The 19,461-nt window shown below is 42.6% G+C and overlaps 1 protein-coding gene across 1 annotated transcript; it reads left to right on the forward strand.

The window, feature by feature from the left end:
- The first annotated feature begins 2,312 nt into the window (after nucleotides 1-2,312).
- On the forward strand, nucleotides 2,313-2,911 carry LOC122659911 (auxin-responsive protein SAUR50-like). Its single transcript, XM_043855077.1, has one exon. It carries the CDS (start codon nucleotides 2,365-2,367, stop codon nucleotides 2,851-2,853), a length of 489 nt encoding a protein of 162 aa, XP_043711012.1. The 5' UTR covers nucleotides 2,313-2,364; the 3' UTR covers nucleotides 2,854-2,911.
- The last annotated feature ends 16,550 nt before the right edge of the window (nucleotides 2,912-19,461 follow it).

A 19,461-nucleotide genomic window follows, 5' to 3' on the forward strand; every position in this document is an offset into this window, starting at 1 on the left:
TAACAGAATTCTTTTTACCTTACATTTTATTTTCTATTTCAATCGAACTTAATATGTCAAAAGAACAAAGCTTTGAGAAAGTTTTTTTGCACCTTGGGTGCAGGAAAAGTGCAGCCATCAATGGCTACAAAAGGTTGCCCCCTTATTTACGAATGATCGAGAAAAGTACAGTCATCAATGACTATAAATGTGTGTCCCCTTATTTATGAATAATCGACTAATATCCTCTATTGTTCCCATATCCCGTGAACATCATTCAAACCTATCGGTCCCTTGACCGTGGGTGTGGGAAAACTCGGTCCAAGTTTCAATATTTATTGCCTGAATTTTAAAATATGACGCCTTAATGCCAATCCTTAGGTGGTGTAGGTATCCAAACTTGACTGCAATTTGATGCTGAAAGAGCAGCAGCCCTCACATGAGCCACAACCACTCCTAGTGAATGGTTGCCACTTTGCAGCCATCCTAGTTTACGTTAGTTCTTTTTTTTTGATAAATAGTTTACGTTAGTTACAAGGTTCATTCGTTAACTCTACTTCGCGCTACTTTCGATTGTGTGAAGCTAGTCCCCTCCAATTCGCTGCCTCCTTCAATTCCTCTAATTCCTCACATGGGGATAAAAATGACCACCCTACCCACTGCCCAAGATGGAATCCACTCCTCCCTATTAGAGGAATTGGAAGAATTGGAGGTCAACCCTCTCCTTCATGGTTTCAATCCCTAACTCCACTCCATGAAGTTCCGATTGAGTTAGTTCTCTTGTTTATTTAGCCTTAATTGATCTAGTTTCTAAGAGCACTGACAAGGATGAACCCATAAAAAAATCTAGATCAAACTTAATAATCAAACATTCCTTGCAGCTCCTTGTCCCATGAAAAAAGAAAGGTAGGCAGCGTTGGGATTCCACTCCCCAATAAAAAGAGTTGTGCTTGATTGGACGGATCAATTTTCTTTGGCTTTCAAACTTAGCTGGGAAAATCTATTCTTTTGCCCCATTGCTCTTGACAAGAGATGATGAAGAGTTTTTATTGGACAAGAGTGGATAAAAATCCTCTGCAGTGCACCAATCTAGTAGTGCATAACGGTGCGGCCTTGCGAGCTTGACATGTGGATGCAATGACATCCAACGATGCCAACCTTGAGAAGAAACAAAAAATAAAAATAAAAAAGTGTAATCGAGCTCGCATTGTTGGATGTCGTCACGTCCACATGTCGAGCTCGAGGCAGCACTACAGTGCACCGCCAGATCGATGCACTATAGAGGATTGTTTTCCATAACAATGCCCCTAGTCTTGCAACGAGTCAATGATGACCTCTTTGAGGCACCAGTGCAAAATAACAAGCAACCTCTTCCCAATAAAATCCACAAAGACTCATTTAACCACACTCAATTTCTAAATATTTAAAGGGGAAAAAGATCTCTACTTGGTGGTGTTTCCTATGCCCTCTCACAGGTAGGGCTGTAAATGGATAATCGAAAATCCGAATTCGATCAGCATTCGTATCCGTTTTGGAGCATCTGAATTCGTTTAGAGATATCCGTAAAAAAATCCGAATACTCCGATAAAAATCCGAATCCGAATATTTAATTATAAAAAATTAAATAAATAATGATCTTGAGGGTTTTTGAAGATTCAACAGGTTCTAGAATATGAGGAAAAGAGAATTATGATCTAAAACTATGGATTGAGAGTGAATTGTATCCACTAGGGGGAGGAAGGTTCGGGTTACACAAGGCAGAGGTGTAAACGGATGGTCGAAAATCCAAATTCAATCCGCATCCGAATCCATCCGAATCCGTTTAGAGGTATCCAAATTCGACCAAGAAATATCCGAATCCGATTACATCCTATCCGTATCCAAGCCGAATCCGATCCGTTTACAAGCCTACTCACAGGACACCATGAGATAATGCCTCTGCCCCCTGGGTAGATACCTAGACGTGCTCACCCACTGGCCAGACACTTGTGTAGAGACCATGCGACCAAGTAGAGATCTCATGCCCTATTTAAAGCTAGTGGATATAATGATATGGAGATAAAGAATTTTGTCATCTATGCCAACACTCCCACGAGTCTCTCTCTCTCTCTCCTCCCATTTGAAAAGACACTTATGCCCACTTATTTTGAGGATGAGAGAGAGACGTGTGGGCTTGGGAGTGTTGGCGGAGGCCACATTTCAACAGAAAACTACTTGCTGATAAGATATATTCGTAATTTAAGCACAAAAGGGCATTTCCGTCATTATTCACGTTTAATGTCTCTTCAGTGATTTCCCCCCATTTCCGCCATTATTCACATTTAATGTCTCGTTCGCTCTTTTTTTCTCCTTTCAGGCATAAGGAGTTCTTCGTCTGTTACTTTAATGGCGAGCGCCACTAAGAAGGTCGATAAAATTCGTCAAATCGTTCAACTGAAACAAGTGATAAAGCGTTGGAAGGCAATGAGCCTCAGGTGCCGTTCAGTACTCTCTTACCCTGACGACTCAGAATCGGATTCCAACTCCGGTTCCTCCCGCCGCATTCCTCCCGGTTTCCTCGCCGTCTACGTTGGTCTGGAGCGGAAGCGTTTCTTGATTCCAACTCGATACCTCAACCTCCCGATCTTCATTTCTCTGCTCCAGAAAGCCGAAGAGGAATTCGGGTATCAGGCCCATGGCGGCCTCGCTTTGCCTTGCGACGTGGGATTTTTTAAAGAGCTTCTGAAGGTTCTTGAGAAGGATGAACAAAGCTTCAGGAGATTGGAGTTGGATGAGTTCTTGAAGATGTTTTCTGAAGTGGGTCTTGATTCGTGTAAGGAAGGGAACAACTCTTGCAATGGATTCACTCCCCTGTTGCAGAAAGCTAGGGTTTGATGATGATCTTGGTTCTAGTTTAATCCCCTCCCTCCTTTCACTCGGTTGATCTTCCATGGTTGTGGGTTCTCTTAGGGTTACGCAAGGAAAAAAAAAAAAAACAGGGTTTGTAAAGGGCAAGGCAGTGCAAGATTGGTAGAGGTTTTTGTTTTTTTATTCCTTTTTCCCTTTTCTTTTTTAAATCATCCATGAGTCCCAATCTTGAATGATGGGTTTCAATGAGATGTTTAGCTGCTAAACTTTCGAGGGTTTTAGAGGAAACTGTATGTTACATGTTTGAAGAACAATGAAGTTGAGGATAGTATTTCAGAATTTGATTTAATTTTTCTTGCTAAGTTTTCAGTTTATCCTGGCACACACGGACTCTCTCTCTCTCTGAAATTTTGAATTCAATTTGATTTTTAATACTCTGTTTCCAAGAATCTCAAACTGGGCTGGTCTCTAATCTCATGGTTATGATGGAATATTTTAATAATCTCCATTGCAACTTGCGAGCACAGATTATGATTGTTTGTGTGCATTTCGAATTTCAGTTGCGTATGCAGATTGGAGTCTGGAGGGTTGGTTTAGTTTACTAATTTCTATCGAGAAATTCTTTTCCCAACTGTATTAGTTCTTCTAAAAGGCATTCTTGTGTTGTCATTGTTAGCCAAAAATCTCATATGTTAATGTTTCTACCAGGCCGCCACACAGAGAAAGCACACAACACAGAGAGCATGTAATGGTAGTGCCGTCATGGGATTCCCTACTTAATTTTGTTTTGTTGCAATGATTCTTAATTTTGATTTGTTGCAATGATTCTTTCTTTAATCAAAAGCTTACACTTCGTTTATACTCTTTCTCCCTTAATCAATTCCTTTTTTGCAATTTTTGTCCCCAGGCGTCTTCCACCTCTCATATTGCGTAATTGTTGGTTTCTTTTAGCTGTGGGACCAAATACTCTAGTTTCAACTAAAGCTAGAGTGCATGTCCTACACACCTGCTTCGGGCCGTGATAGTCACATTCGAAGGGCTGCAAACCTCAATGGTGTTTTAGTCAATACAATGACATAAGACACCCTAACCTACTTCAACCCCTATTGAATACAAGGGCAAGGGTTATATACCCCCATTGATGCCAGATGCAACTGGACATTTCAATACAAGCCAACTGAGCTTATGCAATGGCCTTACTATTGATCCCTTCTAGTCTAGGTATTTCATAGTCAACAACCTAGGACTAGCATATATGAATGGATACAGAAATATAATTGACGAAGCCAAGTAATAAAAATGATAACAATCATGTTTATCTCTATTCCTGTATCTGGAAATAGAACTGGGATCTCCAACTGCTGCTCACTGGAGTCTTCAACAGGCCCTCTGACTGAGGAGACTTGGATCTTCAAGTGTGCATACAATTCAAAATTTCTAGGTGGTCCTTAATAGTGGGGCAACCCTCTGACTCTCTTTATTTTTTTTTCTTTCCTTCTTCTTCCCTTCTTGCTTCTCTCTTCTTTTCTTCTTTTCTTTTCTTTCTTTCTTTCCTTCTTCTTTTCTCTCCCCTTCTCTTTCCTTCTTTTATGATATATCCCTCACAAACTTTATAATAAAAGCTCACCTACCTTGCTAAACTCTTTAATGGAGCTCCGTGAATGCATACATTAGGAAAGGTAGGGGGATTAATGCATACAAGCATAAGGGGCATCTTTTCTTCAATTTATGCACTCCTGTATGCTGCTTCTCTTAGGTTTCAGTGGCTGAGAAGATAGATCTCGCGAGCATGAGCATTCTGCAATTTGAACAAATCCAAACATATGCGAGTTATGGCATCTTTAGTCTTATCCAACAGGAATAAGGAATTTGGAATCTTTGGGGAAGCTTCATAAACGTGCGCATCATGGGATCACGATCTCATTTGATCCATCTGATCGACATCACCGTTTCATGGGAGTGATCGTGACCTTAGATTGGGACATTCCGTCAGTGTGATCCGCCGTTAATCTTAACCGTCGGATTCAGATCTCATAGCACGATGGTTTGTTATGCAATAGATGGTCAGACCACCTTTCGACCTTTCATTGGTCAGCTCGAAAGGGTTTTCTGCCAGCCGTCTGAATAACTTTAAAGAGTAGAAAAATCCCTTTATATTCAATTTGAATTTCTCAAACCTCCTGGTGCAGGTCCAATGACGAGGTTTGAAACGAAATATCCCAGGCGCGTTTGGTATGGCATGCAACAGTTGATTGAGGGACGTTTCCGTAAAGTGCGGCATAGAGTGAATCATTACGTGTAACGAATCGAGAGGCAGGTGCTGGAATCTCTAGCATCAACGAGGTGCACATCATTGGTTGTTGATCCTAGATCTGGAACTGATTAAAATGCCTTCATTTCATATTTGCATAATACAACTTCTCAAAATGGACCCTTCTTTTAGGCATTCCGTCGAATACCTGTGATAGATTCAATGCCTAAGCCGATTACGAGGGTTCAAAATGGACCCTTCTTTTAGGCATTCCGTCGAAAATCTGTGACCGATTCAATGCCTTAACCGATTTTTGGGGGTTTCAAGTCATAAGCCAGGCCCTGGCCTCGCTCGTGTGCAGCAAGCTAGCCTCGGCTGGCTGCTGCAGCCACGAGTGCCCAACCTACCTGTGTTATCCGCGCGTTGCCTATGCAGCCAACGCCTTGGGCCCTGCTAGTGCTTTGTGTGTTGCAACCTGCTTGTGCTACCTTGGCCTGACTGGTGGTGTTGTAGCCCTGTGCTGGCCTAGGTGGGACATGTGGCCCTACCACCTCACTTTTCAACTGCCACGTGGCCTTGAATCATCAACCAAAAATGAGTAATAACACTTTTGCCCCTGTGTTGCCACCACACTACTCAAATGACTATGTTGCCCTTGTGTTGCCACCACAACACTGAAATGACAACTTTTCCCCTAATGCCATTCCAACTGAAACCACCATATATGTATCATGCATGTACTCACCACCATGCATCTCCCATGCATGCAGATCATGCATTATGACATCTCACATGCATCAACATGCTTCCATATGCATGTCATCATCACTATGACCATGCTATCTCTCATGCACTATGTAACATGCCTTCCACACCATCATATATGAACCTACATCATCTAACATGACCATAGCCATACATACATCATGTCCACATGTCTGGACACATCACCATGACATTTATCACATCTCACATGGCTCAACCTATGCCCAACGTGCCTGATCATCATGCAAACACATATCACATGAGGCTACCATCATGCCACACTTGCTGTGCACCTCATCTGCCACGTCAAGCACACCTCATCAACTACTAAACACATTTACTGACATGTCTGACACATCATTAGCCCCCATTGACACTTTGTCTATATTGCCACTATGTTGACAACAAAAAATGCTCTGTGTGCACAACAATCTCTCCCTTTGGAATTGTTTTCAACACATACAATGAGCAAATAATCTTCCATAAACTCCATTGCTCATGAATCTCTCTCCCCCTTAACAATAATTGCAAAGGGTTTGTAGTGATCAGCCCTTCATCTTCAGAAGAGACTCTCTCCTGTCTCTCTCCCTCTCTCTTCTAAGATAACTTTTTTAAAAGTTTCATATTGGACTCTCCCTTAGTCCAATCTCTCCTCCTTACAGGCAACTGAATGGGAACCCTAGGAAAACACAGAACTTGAAAGAGGGAGAGATCTAATTAATTAATTCACCCCTAGGGCTTATGCCTTATATTTATATATAGGCTAAATCCTGGGATCGGCCAATCAGAGGAGGGATCGGTCACTTAAGTGACCGTCCCTCTCTCTCTCTCTCGTTTTTGGCTCGGCCAGCCTGCCCCATGTGGGCGGACCAACTGGGCCTCAGGCCCATCACCGATTTACATCTCCCACTCGCCCACACAGGCACATATATTATGCATTCAAGTTTCTCTCATTCCGCGTTATCCTCATGGTATGTGCGCATGAACTTTGCACTTGTGCCGCACAGCCCTGCTAGCAATCCCACACGCGCCAGTCCCTGCGACCATGAAAGTTTCATGGCCGAGCGAGTTGACCCATGGCCCATCACCTAAGAAAACAAGATGGGTGGATTGGTTTCCTTTAGATATCATTCAATTGAATGTCTTGTGGTGAATTGAATGTCATAATGACTCTTATCATCATTATAGTTGATGATATAAGCTGTTTTGTTTTATTTGTGATATAATAAGACACTGTTGTTTTGTTGCTATGGTTTTAAAAAAAAAGGATTTTTAGACCCCATCTTGATTTGAATGGGATTACAGCTATGCCGTATTTTGGGCCAAGCCCTAGCGATGCACACGCTATGCCAAGGCAGTGTGCACCGCCATTGGTTACGGATCCAAAAAGAACGTGAAACTTCATCGCAAAATTTGTTCTTTAAAAAAAAAAATACTGCGAACAACAAGCCCTAATCGACTCTGATGCCACTGTTAGCATATTAGCATTCCATTAATCACAGAGGTTTAGGGATTACCTGAACCGAATGGAATCGAAGCGGAAGGGATGATCGAATGCGGCTTGCAGTTACGAGCAAATCACGATCTCGAACAATCTCAAAAGGTTTCTCGAGGAAGAAGAACTCTACAACACAAAACCCTAGGCAATGATGGAAACCCTAGGAAAAACACAGAACCTGAAAGAGAGGGAGAGAGTTTCTAATTGTGTTCGTGTCTTAGGGTTTGAGCCAAATAACATATTTATAGGCTAAATCCCTAGGGCTCCCCCACTAATCCGATTCCCTCTGGGAATCTAAAACAAGGGATAAGAAGGGGGGGAAGGAATCGATCACTTGACTAATCGTTCCTCCCTCTCTCGTCTTGGGCCTGCGATCAACCCCCATATGTGGGCGATCAAGTTGGGCCCAAAACCCATTAACGTTTTACATCTATTAGCATATTAGCAATCCATTAATCACAGAGGTTTAGGGATTACCAGAACCGAATGGAATCACAACGGAAGGGATGATCGAATGCGGCTTGCAGTTATGAGTAGATCACGATCTCGAACAATCTCGAAAGGTTTCTCCACGAAGAAGAGCTCCATACCACAAAACCCTAGGCAACGATGGAAACCCTAGGAAAAACACAGAACTTGAAAGAGAGGGAGAGAGTTTCTAATTGTGTTTGTGTCTTAGGGTTTGAGCCAAATAACATATTTATAGGCTAAACCCCTAGAGCTCCCCCACTAATCTGATTCCCTCTGGGAATCTAAAACAAGGGATAAGAAGGGGGGGGGGAAGGAATCGATCACTTAAGTGATCGTTCCTCCCTCTCTCGTCTTGGGCCTGCAACCAGCCCCCACATGTGGGCGATCAAGTTGGGCCGAAAGCCCATTAACGTTTTACATCTCCCACTAGCCCACATAGGGCGCATAAATTTAATTATGCATTCAAGTTTCTCTCATTCCGCGTTATCCTCCATACAGGTAATGGGGCGTGCGACCTATCGAGATGATACAAGGTAGGAGTACTATATCAAACTTCCATCTAGCCAACATAGTACACCACTCTCAAAAGTCTTGAAATACCCCAAACAATCCACTTACACCCGATCTAACACTCTCGACCCCTCATGATGAGCAGTGTTAATCCTTGGTATGTAATATACTCATGATTGCATCGATCACAAATACGACACGTCACCCGGGAAATGAGTCACATAACAAAGGTGTAACGTCCAATGGTTTTCCCTAAGCCCCTCATGTCAATCCAAATATCCCCAACAGCTTTCCCAATCGCTTCTCGCTGGACTGCATCATCCATGGTCCTAAGGAGAACATCAAAGTAGCGTCATTGGGTGTCTTTTTCATGACATTGTATCAGGTAATAAGGGTATTGTGGGATTAATATAATCTACGTGGCTCACACAGTGGCGAAGCAGGGATCCATTCGGTCACTCTCACAATCGATCGATATAAGCACATGCAATATGATGTGCATGCTATGGCATAAATCCCACTAGGGTGGACATGTCACTCGCAATAAATAAATGCCATACAGATCTTAGTCTAGTCGCTACTCTAAGTGCCTAACCTGAGTCTCTAGCGCAATCACCCTCATGGTTTCTACCTAGAACCTCACATCTGGTTTCTAATAGGCTACTTAGAAGTGTGGTATCTTTCAAGTTGGACCAAGTAAAGGTCTCATCTTAGATCTAACTAAGGCGCCATAGAGCACACATGCTCATGGGCTCATCTCGCTCGCTACACCCCAACGCCGAGGCGAATCACCCATGTGAGTGGGTCGATTCTAAGCTTGGTGACATCGTTACAAACAAAGAATGTATACACACAAGATTACTCAAACAAATATATGCTCATCAATAAATGTAAGAGAAATACAAATAAATGTTCATCACAAACAAAGTGTTCCCAAAGAAAATACATATCAGATCCGCCTGAGTCCCAAGTTCCTAACGTGAACTTGGAAAACATCTCTGGCAATGGGCTTAGTCAACGGATCAACCAACATATTACCAGTGGAGATATGCTGCAGAACCACTTCACCTCGCACTACCATGTCTCGAATGTAGTGATACCGTATGTCAATGTGCTTGACTCTGCCATGGAACTTAGGGTCCTTCGCAAATGCAAGCGCTTTCGTGCTGTCACAGTGTATAAGCACAATGTCGTCTGAGTGAGCAGAAACGCTAAGTCTCTGCAAGAACCTCCTATGCCAAACGGCCTCCTGTACTGCTGCCGAACATGCGACGTACTCCGACTCCATTGTGGACAGGACAATGCAGGTCTGTTTCTTGCTACTCCAAGTGACAGCCCCGCCTCCCAGGACAAACGCATACCCCAAAGTGGACTTGCGCTCGTCTCTATCAGTAGCCCATCAGCATCACTGTAGCCTCTCAGTCTCAAGTCTAAACCACTGAAGGTGAGTGAGAGGTTTGCAGTGCCACATAGGTATCGAAGTATCCTCTTTATTGCCTGCCAATGAGCTGGCCCTGGGTTACTTTGGTAACGGCTCACCATGCCAACGGCAAAGCAAATATCTGGACGCGTGCACATCATCGTATACATCAGATTGCCTACTACCGCTGCATAGGGTATTTTAGACATTTGGTTTCTCTCTTCATCACTCTTAGGGCATTGGACTAGGCTCAAAGTGCATGCCTTGTCCATTGGAGTGTCAACGGGTTTCGAGTTGCTCATATGGAACTGCTCCAGGACTTTCTTTATGTAAGTCTCTTGAGACAAACTAAGAAGTCTCCTAGTGCGATCCCTCACAATCTTCACGGCCAACACAAAGTTGGCCTCACCCATGTCCTTCATCTCAAAAGTATGGACAGCCACTCTTTAGTGGCGATAATCATTTCAATGTCATTCCCAGCCAGCAAGATGTCATCAACATACAATGATAGGATAAGAAACCCTACCTTGGACCATTTAACATACACACAGTGGTCCTCTTCAATCATGTTAAAACCCGCAGTGGTAATGGCATGGTGAAATCTCATGTACCACTGCCTAGACAATTGCTTAAGGCCATAGATGGAATGTTTGAGATGGCATATTTTGTGCTCATGTCCTTTCTTCTCAAAGCCCACAGGCTGAGCCATAAAGATTTCCTCGACCAGTTCTCCATTGAGAAAGGTAGTTTTAACGTCCACTTGATAGAGTTCCAAATCCAACTTTGCGACAATGGCTAGAATGAGGCGAATTGAGGCCATTCTCACCATAGGGGAGAACGTCTCACCATAGTCTATACCCTCCTTTTGGGTATATTCCTTCGCCACAAGACGTGCCTTATACTTGTCAATTGATCCATCTGCCTTTTGCTTGACCTTCAGGACCCACTTGTTCCCGATGGCCTTGCACCCAAATAGAAGATCAACTAACTCCCAGACTTGATTCTTGCTCATAGAACTCAACTCATCTTCCATAGCAGCTTGCCACATTTTCTTAGCTGGAGAAGAGAGCGCCTCACCCACTGAGGCTGGCTCATTCTCATCCCTCGGGGCACAGACGAGAGCAGCGTCCCCTTCAATCTCAAAATGACATCGGGGAACGTGTCCATGTGCACTTTTATGCGCAAAGGGTTCTTGACCCACGGGTTGTACGCCTTCATTAGGTAGCAAACTCCCACTGGGCTGATGATCACTCTCACCCTCTCTGGCAATCTCTTGATGAGTGTTTAATTCCTCACCCTCGCCAAGAGTAGATGAGACGCTTTCATCAATCTGTATCTCAAAAAGATTAAGGTCTCTGCCAGCATGACTAATGCTAGGGAAATCGGTCTCAAGAAAATCCACATTGCGGGACTCACTCTCTGTCATTCCTCCATCCTGATGTTCACCGTACACTACATAGCCTTTCGAGATATCGGAATATCTTATAAAGATAATCTTTTTAGCTTTAGGGGTAAGTTTCCCGAACTTATGGGAGGTACTATGAACATATCTTGCACAGGGAACTGACTGTGATGGCACGCGGTTAAGGACGTAGGCAGCGGTCAACATAGCATCCCCCCAGAAAGATATTGGGAGGTTGGCTTACGCCATCATCGATCTAACCATATCTAAAAGCGTCCTATTCCTTCACTCTGCTACACCATTTTACTGTGGAGTGTGGAGAATAGTCAGCTACCTAGTGATTCTTTTTTCCTCACACATCTCTTTAAATTGATCGGACAGATACTCGCGTCCTCGGTCAGTGTGCAAAATTTTTAATCTCTTGCCTTGCTGATTCTCAACCTCTGCTACAAAGCATTTGAAGCAATCTAGCTCTTCGTAGAGGTGAGAGATCAGATACACATAACCATATCATGAATAATCATCGATAAAGGTGAGAAAATAGGAAGCACCATGATGTGCCTTCACGTTCATAGGTCTGCAGATGTCTGAATGGACAAACTCTAGGGTCTGGGTTGCCCGTTTAGCCTTTTCAAAAGGCTTTTGGTGGGCCTTACCCGCTAACAGGCCTCATATGTCGGTAGGTTGACTTTAGCAAGTGAGCCAAGAAGGCCTTCTTGAGCTAGCCGTCCCATCCTATCTCGACCTATGTGTCCTAGTCTAGCATGCCAAGTAATTGAATCAGGACTAGTATTAGACTCAACTACAAAAGATGAAGAGGAAACAATAGGAATGATCAAATCTAATTTAATAAAATCATTCTCAAGCCTACAATGTCCAAAACTACTACCATCCAATCATATCTCAAAAGAGTCACCATAAAAAATAAATGAATATCCTAAAGTCAATAATGCAGTAACTGAAAGTAGATTATGCTGGATTTCTAGTGCGTATAGCACATCATGAAGTAGCAAGATGCGCCCAATGCGCAAGGTGAGCTGGTAGGTACCAACTCCTCGAACTGCTTCAGTTATGTCATTCCCCATGTAGATACTTTGGGCGCCATCTGGAATCTTTCTATAATCTACGAACCCTCCTCAATCTTGCGCTATGTGTTTTGTTGCACCTGTATCCACAATCCAATCAGATTGGATTTGGGCAACCAAAGCGTGTGTACATATAAAAGTACAAGGAGAGAGAGGCAGAAATGGTACCTGCTTCGCTTCAGTGCAGTCACGAGCAAAGTGCCCCATCTTTTGGCAGTTATAGCACTTGACCTTAGTGATATCTTTCTTTCCACCTCGCTTGCCACGTCGGCGCTTGGTGGTCTTACGCTCAGTTGGCACAACTTTTTGAGCTTGATCCTGATTCCTAGTCATCCTTTGTCTCTTGCGCTGCCCCGCTTGGGCGACAAGGGCATGTGATTGGGTCGCCTCTAGGCGCTCCGCCTCTAGTTCCACATGAGCAACAATGTCATTAAATGTCTTCACAGTATCGTTATGTGTTAGAACTATCTTCATCTGCCCCCAGGAATTAGGCAACGTCCTGATGAAGGCTTGTACTTGCTGCTCATCGGTAAGGTGTACCCCAACATCATCCAATTTTCGGATCATGTTTTTCACGACCCTGAGGTGTTCAACCATAGTGTGCTTGGGGTCCCTTACGGTACATCTCAAACTTCAAGGTTATGGACCTAAGTCTGGTCGTAGATGTACCACCATAGTCGAGCCTTACCTGGTCCCACATGGACTTGGCAGTCTTGCACTTCTCATATTGGTCGATAAGATCATCGTGCATCGTGCTTAACATAAGAAAGCGCACACTACGATCTCTCTTAAACCAATTATCGTAAGCCTCTTTTTCTTGACGGTGATGGGTGGTAGTACCCACTTCGGGTGGGGCCATCTCAGTGGTCAGGAGGTCTAGGTAATCTTGCTCATTAAGTAAGAACTTGACCTTTCGGTGCCACATGTCATAGTTGGTGCCATCCAATTTGTTGCCTTGGTTAAGGTCAGCAACAATACTTTTTGAGGCCATCATTACAATGTGCAAGGGAGGACATTTAGTATACATCCATAAATCCACAAATTTGTTCAAGAAACCTTAATTAAAATTAATGGTACCCTTCCCCACACGGTGAGACCAAAAACTTCGCTAAGCTGGTAATCAAATCTCACAATGTGTGGGTCTGGGGACGTATAACTTTAACTGATTTCAATCAAAAGTAGGAGAAAAAATAAGAATCTCCTAACCACAGTTCAATGCACCATACACACGGGTGTGCAAGGGACTCACACAAGAGACCCAAATTTGGTACTTGAAGTGATATGCCGAGTCGGTATGGGGTTGTGATACGCAGTGCAGTAGCTCCGATTACAAGCCGACTCTCACCCTAATTGGGAAATCATTGTGCTCAATTGGTTTCTCTCCCCTACATTAGAGAACACCCTCTTTGGCATCAGTATCAAAGAATCTGCAAGAAACTCCTTAGAAATATGACTGGAAGCAATCAAACAAAACATATCTGAAAGCTTCCTCTAAGCATAACTCCTCTCTCCAAAGCAATCTCTCCCAGTGTTAGAGACAAGCAGAATTATCCCCGAAAGGATGGTTGTTGGAACTTTTTAGGCTTTTGTTACAAATTTGAACTATATTTTTAAACATTTAGTAACTTTGTTTATAAATATTCTAATAGTTTATCAATAGCCACTAGGACTGCACATAATGCCATGGTGGATTAGGTTTGTTTTACTTGTTTTAATGATGTAAAAACTTTCTTATTCCATAATGAAATTCTTTTCTCTTTCGCACAAAAAAACAAACTTTTTATCTTTTCATTCCAAAATGTGTTCCAAGAATGCATACCAAATGCAGCCTTACAAAAATGTATGTAAAGATTGCTCTAATATTTTCCACAAAATTGAAGGATATTGCATGGTGCAGGGTATACGCCCATTATCTATAGGCATGATGGTCAGAGACCTTACTCACAGTATAGATATCTGAAAAAGTAACAACAAAAGTGTTATACCTGTACCCGAGATCCTAATTATTTATTATTATCCTTGTGCTGTGTAGATGGTGCTACCATGTATGCTGGTGAGCTGTTCGCCATGGTTGTCAAGCCCAACCACAAGATCATTGATTTTGACATGGGTTTGCCCATCGAGGAGAGGTTCCTCAACCGAGAGTGGGGAAAATTCATCGATAATGACTTCAGCAACTATCCTCCTAGTACAAGTCCTAAGAGTGAGGCGTACCGGAAGTCATACCCCGTGTCGTGCCATCTTGACACTACGTCTCTCGAATAGTTCAGCATCGACATGAGGAAGCTCTTCGGGATCACGAAGGACACACCGTGATGGCCGAGGGGTAAGTTACTAACCTTAAATTATACTTGTGTACACTCCCCTTTATGACATTGGAGTACGGGCTAAGGCTCGACAACTTTATTGTTGTTATTCAAGCTTCTCAGCAGGAACGGAACCACGAATGGACCCACTGCTGATGGGTCCACTCGACAATCCATTTGTGTTGTTTGATGCCTTGTGTATGTTTTTCCTATGTGGGACCCACGTGCCCGCGTCCCAGACACCATTGCTATGTCCCCGAACATGGTGGACCCCACCCTCAATCTCTTTTACATAGGTGGACCATGTGAGTGGACCCACAAGCCTTATGATGTGTTTAATAATGTACTTTTGGAATGTTGGACCCAGCCAAACAGACCTTAAGTGGTCAGTTATTATAAATAGAACTTGTAGGCCATTTATTAGTCCATTCAATGCTCACCAACCAAACCGTGGAAGCTTGAGAAAAGAAGAAAGGAAATAGAAGAAGGGAAGGAAGGTGGTTAGTGGAGGGCCTTGTGGTGGAGCTCATCCATTGGGGACCATTTGACCAAGTAAGTGCAGCCTGTCCTCTCTTCCGTCTTCCTAAACTATTTTAGGACTCTTCCTAAACTATTTTAGGAAAACTTCCTTGAATCAGTTGTAGCCTAGGGTTCCACTTGGAACCCAAGGTTTGTTAATGGACTCTTACATTAGCTCAATGGGTGAGTTAATGCTCATCTTTGGACAACCAAATACCCTATTTAGACTTCCCCATGGGACTCATGACCATTAACAACCTTAACCTAGAAATAGAAACTTTGGAGGGATCCAACCCTTGAATCCCTAGGACCAAAGCTTAGGTTAGGTCATTGTGACCATACTGAACCTTGTGATGATCCTCTCTAAGACCTAAAAGCATAATGTACCTATGGATTGAGATTGGAAAAATTGATAACTTGAAGAACCTCTGTTTTACTCTTAACGGATTTACGACCAAACCAAGTTATTGGGAGTCCATTCGAGAATCCATTCAGTGTAAATACTTGACTTTTGGAAACTGACCTGAACGGATTTATGAACAAAATCGTAAAATTGGGGTACGTACTAGAATCCATTTGCCACGACCTCTTAATACCTGTGAATGGATCCATGAACAGACCCACTGTTGATGGGTTACGTTTGAGAATCCGTTCGAACTCCTTTATGTTGTGCCATATAGAAACTCTTGGGGACTCTTTATGGGACCCACCTACATCCTCTAACACTGTATTCATGCATCCTTAGGCTATCTAACTAATACGGGGGAACGTGTACCAAGGTGATCATTAACGAATACATCAAACCTTATGCGAACTATTGGTGAGTGGGTTTGGGTGATTGTTTGGGTTTGCTTACTATTAATTATACATGTAACATGCTATTTGCATCATTGCTAAGCATGATTGTATATTTGCATTTTTGTCTTACTTGATCGAAGTGATGTTATTTTGAATTGTGTTTTATTTTATATCGAGTTACGATGCCAAAAAATACTGGTATCGGAACCCCAGGATTATGTAAACTTCTATTGCATGTCATAATGATTTGTATGCGTCATATCGTGCAGGTATCCAGGTGCTAGATGGTATGGGACGCTGATGCACCTGGAATACCTCTCGAGAAGATAAGTTTTTATGTAGCATAATTGCGGTTAGGTATTCGTTCCCTATGCTACCACCCTTACCAACAGGGGTTTAGGTGTTGGGTGATCTAGGTTCCTTACTGCCTGTGGGGGAGAGAGGCCAGGTCAGGGATGACCACTGATCATCTGGGTCTGCCTCTAGGTGGTATTGGGGCTATGGCCGATGCGGGCCCCTGATAACAATTGAGGTGTCACTGTGGCGATAACATAAGTAACCCACGGTGTCTCCCGAGTTGTTATAGTAGCATACACCATTGACTTAGAACTGTTTGTTAGGTGAAAATTTTATTAACATTTACATGCATCATGGACTATGTGTGAATTGCTTGTCTGTGCATTCCCCATCCCCTCACTGGCTCCTTGGAGCTAACCCCCTTTGTGCACACTCTTTTGGATATTGCTACAGGTGATGGTTATTTTGCTGGACTTGAGGTTCAATCCTTGGGATATGATGATATTGGTGCCGAGGATCCAGAGGTTGTGACTGAGGAGAATGATGATGGATGTCCTTGCGATGATAGTGCCTACGGGGCATATTGATGTCTGGGACTTGTTCCCTTTTTTATTCTTTAGGGGCTTTGAGCCCTTGAATAAACATTTCTTTGTTATACTTATATTTTGAGTAGTTATAAGATGGTTAATCGGGATAACTATTAAACTTATTAAAGTATCAGCTAGTTGATTGAACATACTGTAACTACTGTAAGGGCTTTCGCTTATATTTAGATCATTTGGAATGTAATATTTCCTTTCTCCATATTCTGATATTATTGTGTTTCAATATTGGTTTATGATCGTGGATTGGGACACTGCATCTGTGATCCTGGTGCCAACCATAGTCTAGCAGAAATACTTGATTTATTCTACAAAAATTAGGTTCAAACTTTTAAAAAAAAAATCAAAAAAAAAAAACAAAAAACAAAAAGCTTCAAGAGAATAATTCTTGTGTGTGCAAACTTAGGTAGAAGACATAGTTAGGTGTGAAAGTTGAGAACAGTAGTTCATAACAAGAGAACAATACATTTATAAATAAAATAAGTTTATTAATATTTCAGTTGTTCGTATACTGGCCTCACCAAGGCGATTACAAAAAGAAATAATATCCCAAAAAGAAACCCAAATTTACAGCTGACAAAATTAACATAAGTTCTAAACTATTACAACATGAAGTAAACTGAGGAAAGGAAATAAACTTCAATAGGGTAGTGATGACATGGATCCCAAGACTAGGACTCCATGTTGTCTTCATCGTCGAAAAGCACATAAAGGTTCTTTCGAACATAAGCATCCAAATTGTTCACATTGGTTTCCAAGCCCTACACTCTTGTCTCCAAGGAGTCGAAGCCTTCTCGGTGTTGGGCCAACTCACCATGTATGCCTGCAAATCCTTGGGACATGTTGATGCCCAATTGTCCATTAGTAGCCATAACAGCACTCATGTCATTACCACTGGTAGAGGCAATAGTTGAGGTAGAAGCACCTCTTGTGTTCAGCCCAGGCTGAAATGCCCCTCCCTGAATCTCCTCCTCATGATCCCCCTCTGGAATGACCGTCTCACCATCACTGTATATATTGGAGCAAGTCTCATCCTTGTAGTGGCGTTGTCACCAAAGGCCTCCTCAATTATCATCTCCCTCTCTTCTTTGGTAAAGTCTACTTTGAAGTGCGTGAAGACCTTGGTCAATAGTCTTTCGTAAGGCAAGGTTATCCTATGCCTTGGAGAAGTCATGACGTAACCCATCGACTGAATGATCGCATGTGGGAGGCACAACTGCCTGCCAGTATAAAGAGCATGTGTTACGTAAGCTACATAGAGAGAGGGCTTGGTGGAGTATTCTGCCTTGGGCAGCACATTGGTCTGCAGCAGACGGCTTAGAACCTGCTGGGAGTGACCAAACTCTATCTCAGCCATGCTAATGTGATGGCAATTGTTGGTGAGTGTCTCATAGAGCCCTCTGTAAACTAGGGGATCAAGTAGACTATAGGGATCCCTTACCGACGGCAAATAAACTATGTTCCCCGTTGAAGAAACCTCAATAATTTCACCCAATTCTTCTTCATTGAAGGTTATGGGCACTCCTTTCACAAAAGAGGTGACCCGACATCGTACTTGGCCTTTTTGAGTAACGACAATGTTGGCGAAGAAGTGCCTCACCAGTTTGGGGTAACAGTATAGTGGGGGTGCCAGCTTAGCAATGTTAGGAAAACAATGCCCAGGAGTGGCGATTTGCAGAAGAAAACGAAGATGAGAAATCACACAATGCACAACAAAAAGGAATTTACGTGGTTCACCCCCAAGATGGGAAGCTATGTCCACAGCCGAGCAACAGAACAGATTTCACTATCTTAGAAATGTTACAAACCCTCATATATCAGTCCTCTTAGAGAAAAGAACAATATGTAGAGAAGCCCTAACCCAAAAAGTACAGAAATGCCCCCAGACCCAAAAAAAGTCAAACCGGACAGGGTTAGACCAAAACATAACATATATCCCAAAATATACTATTTCGAAGGTCTCAACGAGCCCTCTGGCAATGACCTACGCCATTTTTCGGCAATCTGAGGTCGTTTGAGGCCGAAACAGCCCTCCAAAGATCCTCTGAATCACCTTTTGGACTGAAAATAGGCTTCACCAATAACAAGCACTCCACCCCAAAGCTTCGAACCTTTGAGCCACCTTAAAGCCTTTGAGATGTTGTACCACTACATCTCTGCCCAAGGCAATAGGCCTATCATGGAAACGTCCACGATACAGGTTCTGCACCTCAGCCGACACGAACCAGTTAGCATCATAGTTGACTGGGGGAGGTAGAGGAGCTGGAGCATTTCGCTACCTGTGAACCATTGTGAAGTTACCTACACGCAAGAAACCAAAACAAGAAATACTATTGTTTAATTTAAACAAGACAAGAAAATAGTTATGTTTAATTGAAATAAAGATTTAAAGCAACAACAAATAACTTGAAACAATAAGCTATGTTGAGTAAACAAAAGCCCTAGTGACTATCACACTTTTAGATCCCAAAATACAGCAATAGGAAGTGTTGTATTCCTTATACATAGTGCAAAAAGGAAGGAATTTTATCCCCTTAAATAAGTTTAAGCAAGTGTACATGAGTATAATAAAATGTAAACACACAAAAAAACAGATGATAAGAAACATTCAAAGGCTATCATATGAGATTTGCATATTTGACTACGAAGAATTTGGAAGGAACACAACCTAGGAGTGGGAGTTTACTTCCAAAACTTAAACTAGAAATTTC

Source organism: Telopea speciosissima, chromosome 4 (genome assembly GCF_018873765.1).
Source record: "Telopea speciosissima isolate NSW1024214 ecotype Mountain lineage chromosome 4, Tspe_v1, whole genome shotgun sequence".
NCBI classification, from domain to species: Eukaryota; Viridiplantae; Streptophyta; class Magnoliopsida; order Proteales; family Proteaceae; genus Telopea; species Telopea speciosissima.

Bases quoted from the DNA above. Each gene is read 5' to 3' on its own strand.
- LOC122659911 (XM_043855077.1), top strand. From the start codon at position 2,365: ATGGCGAGCGCCACTAAGAAGGTCGATAAAATTCGTCAAATCGTTCAA.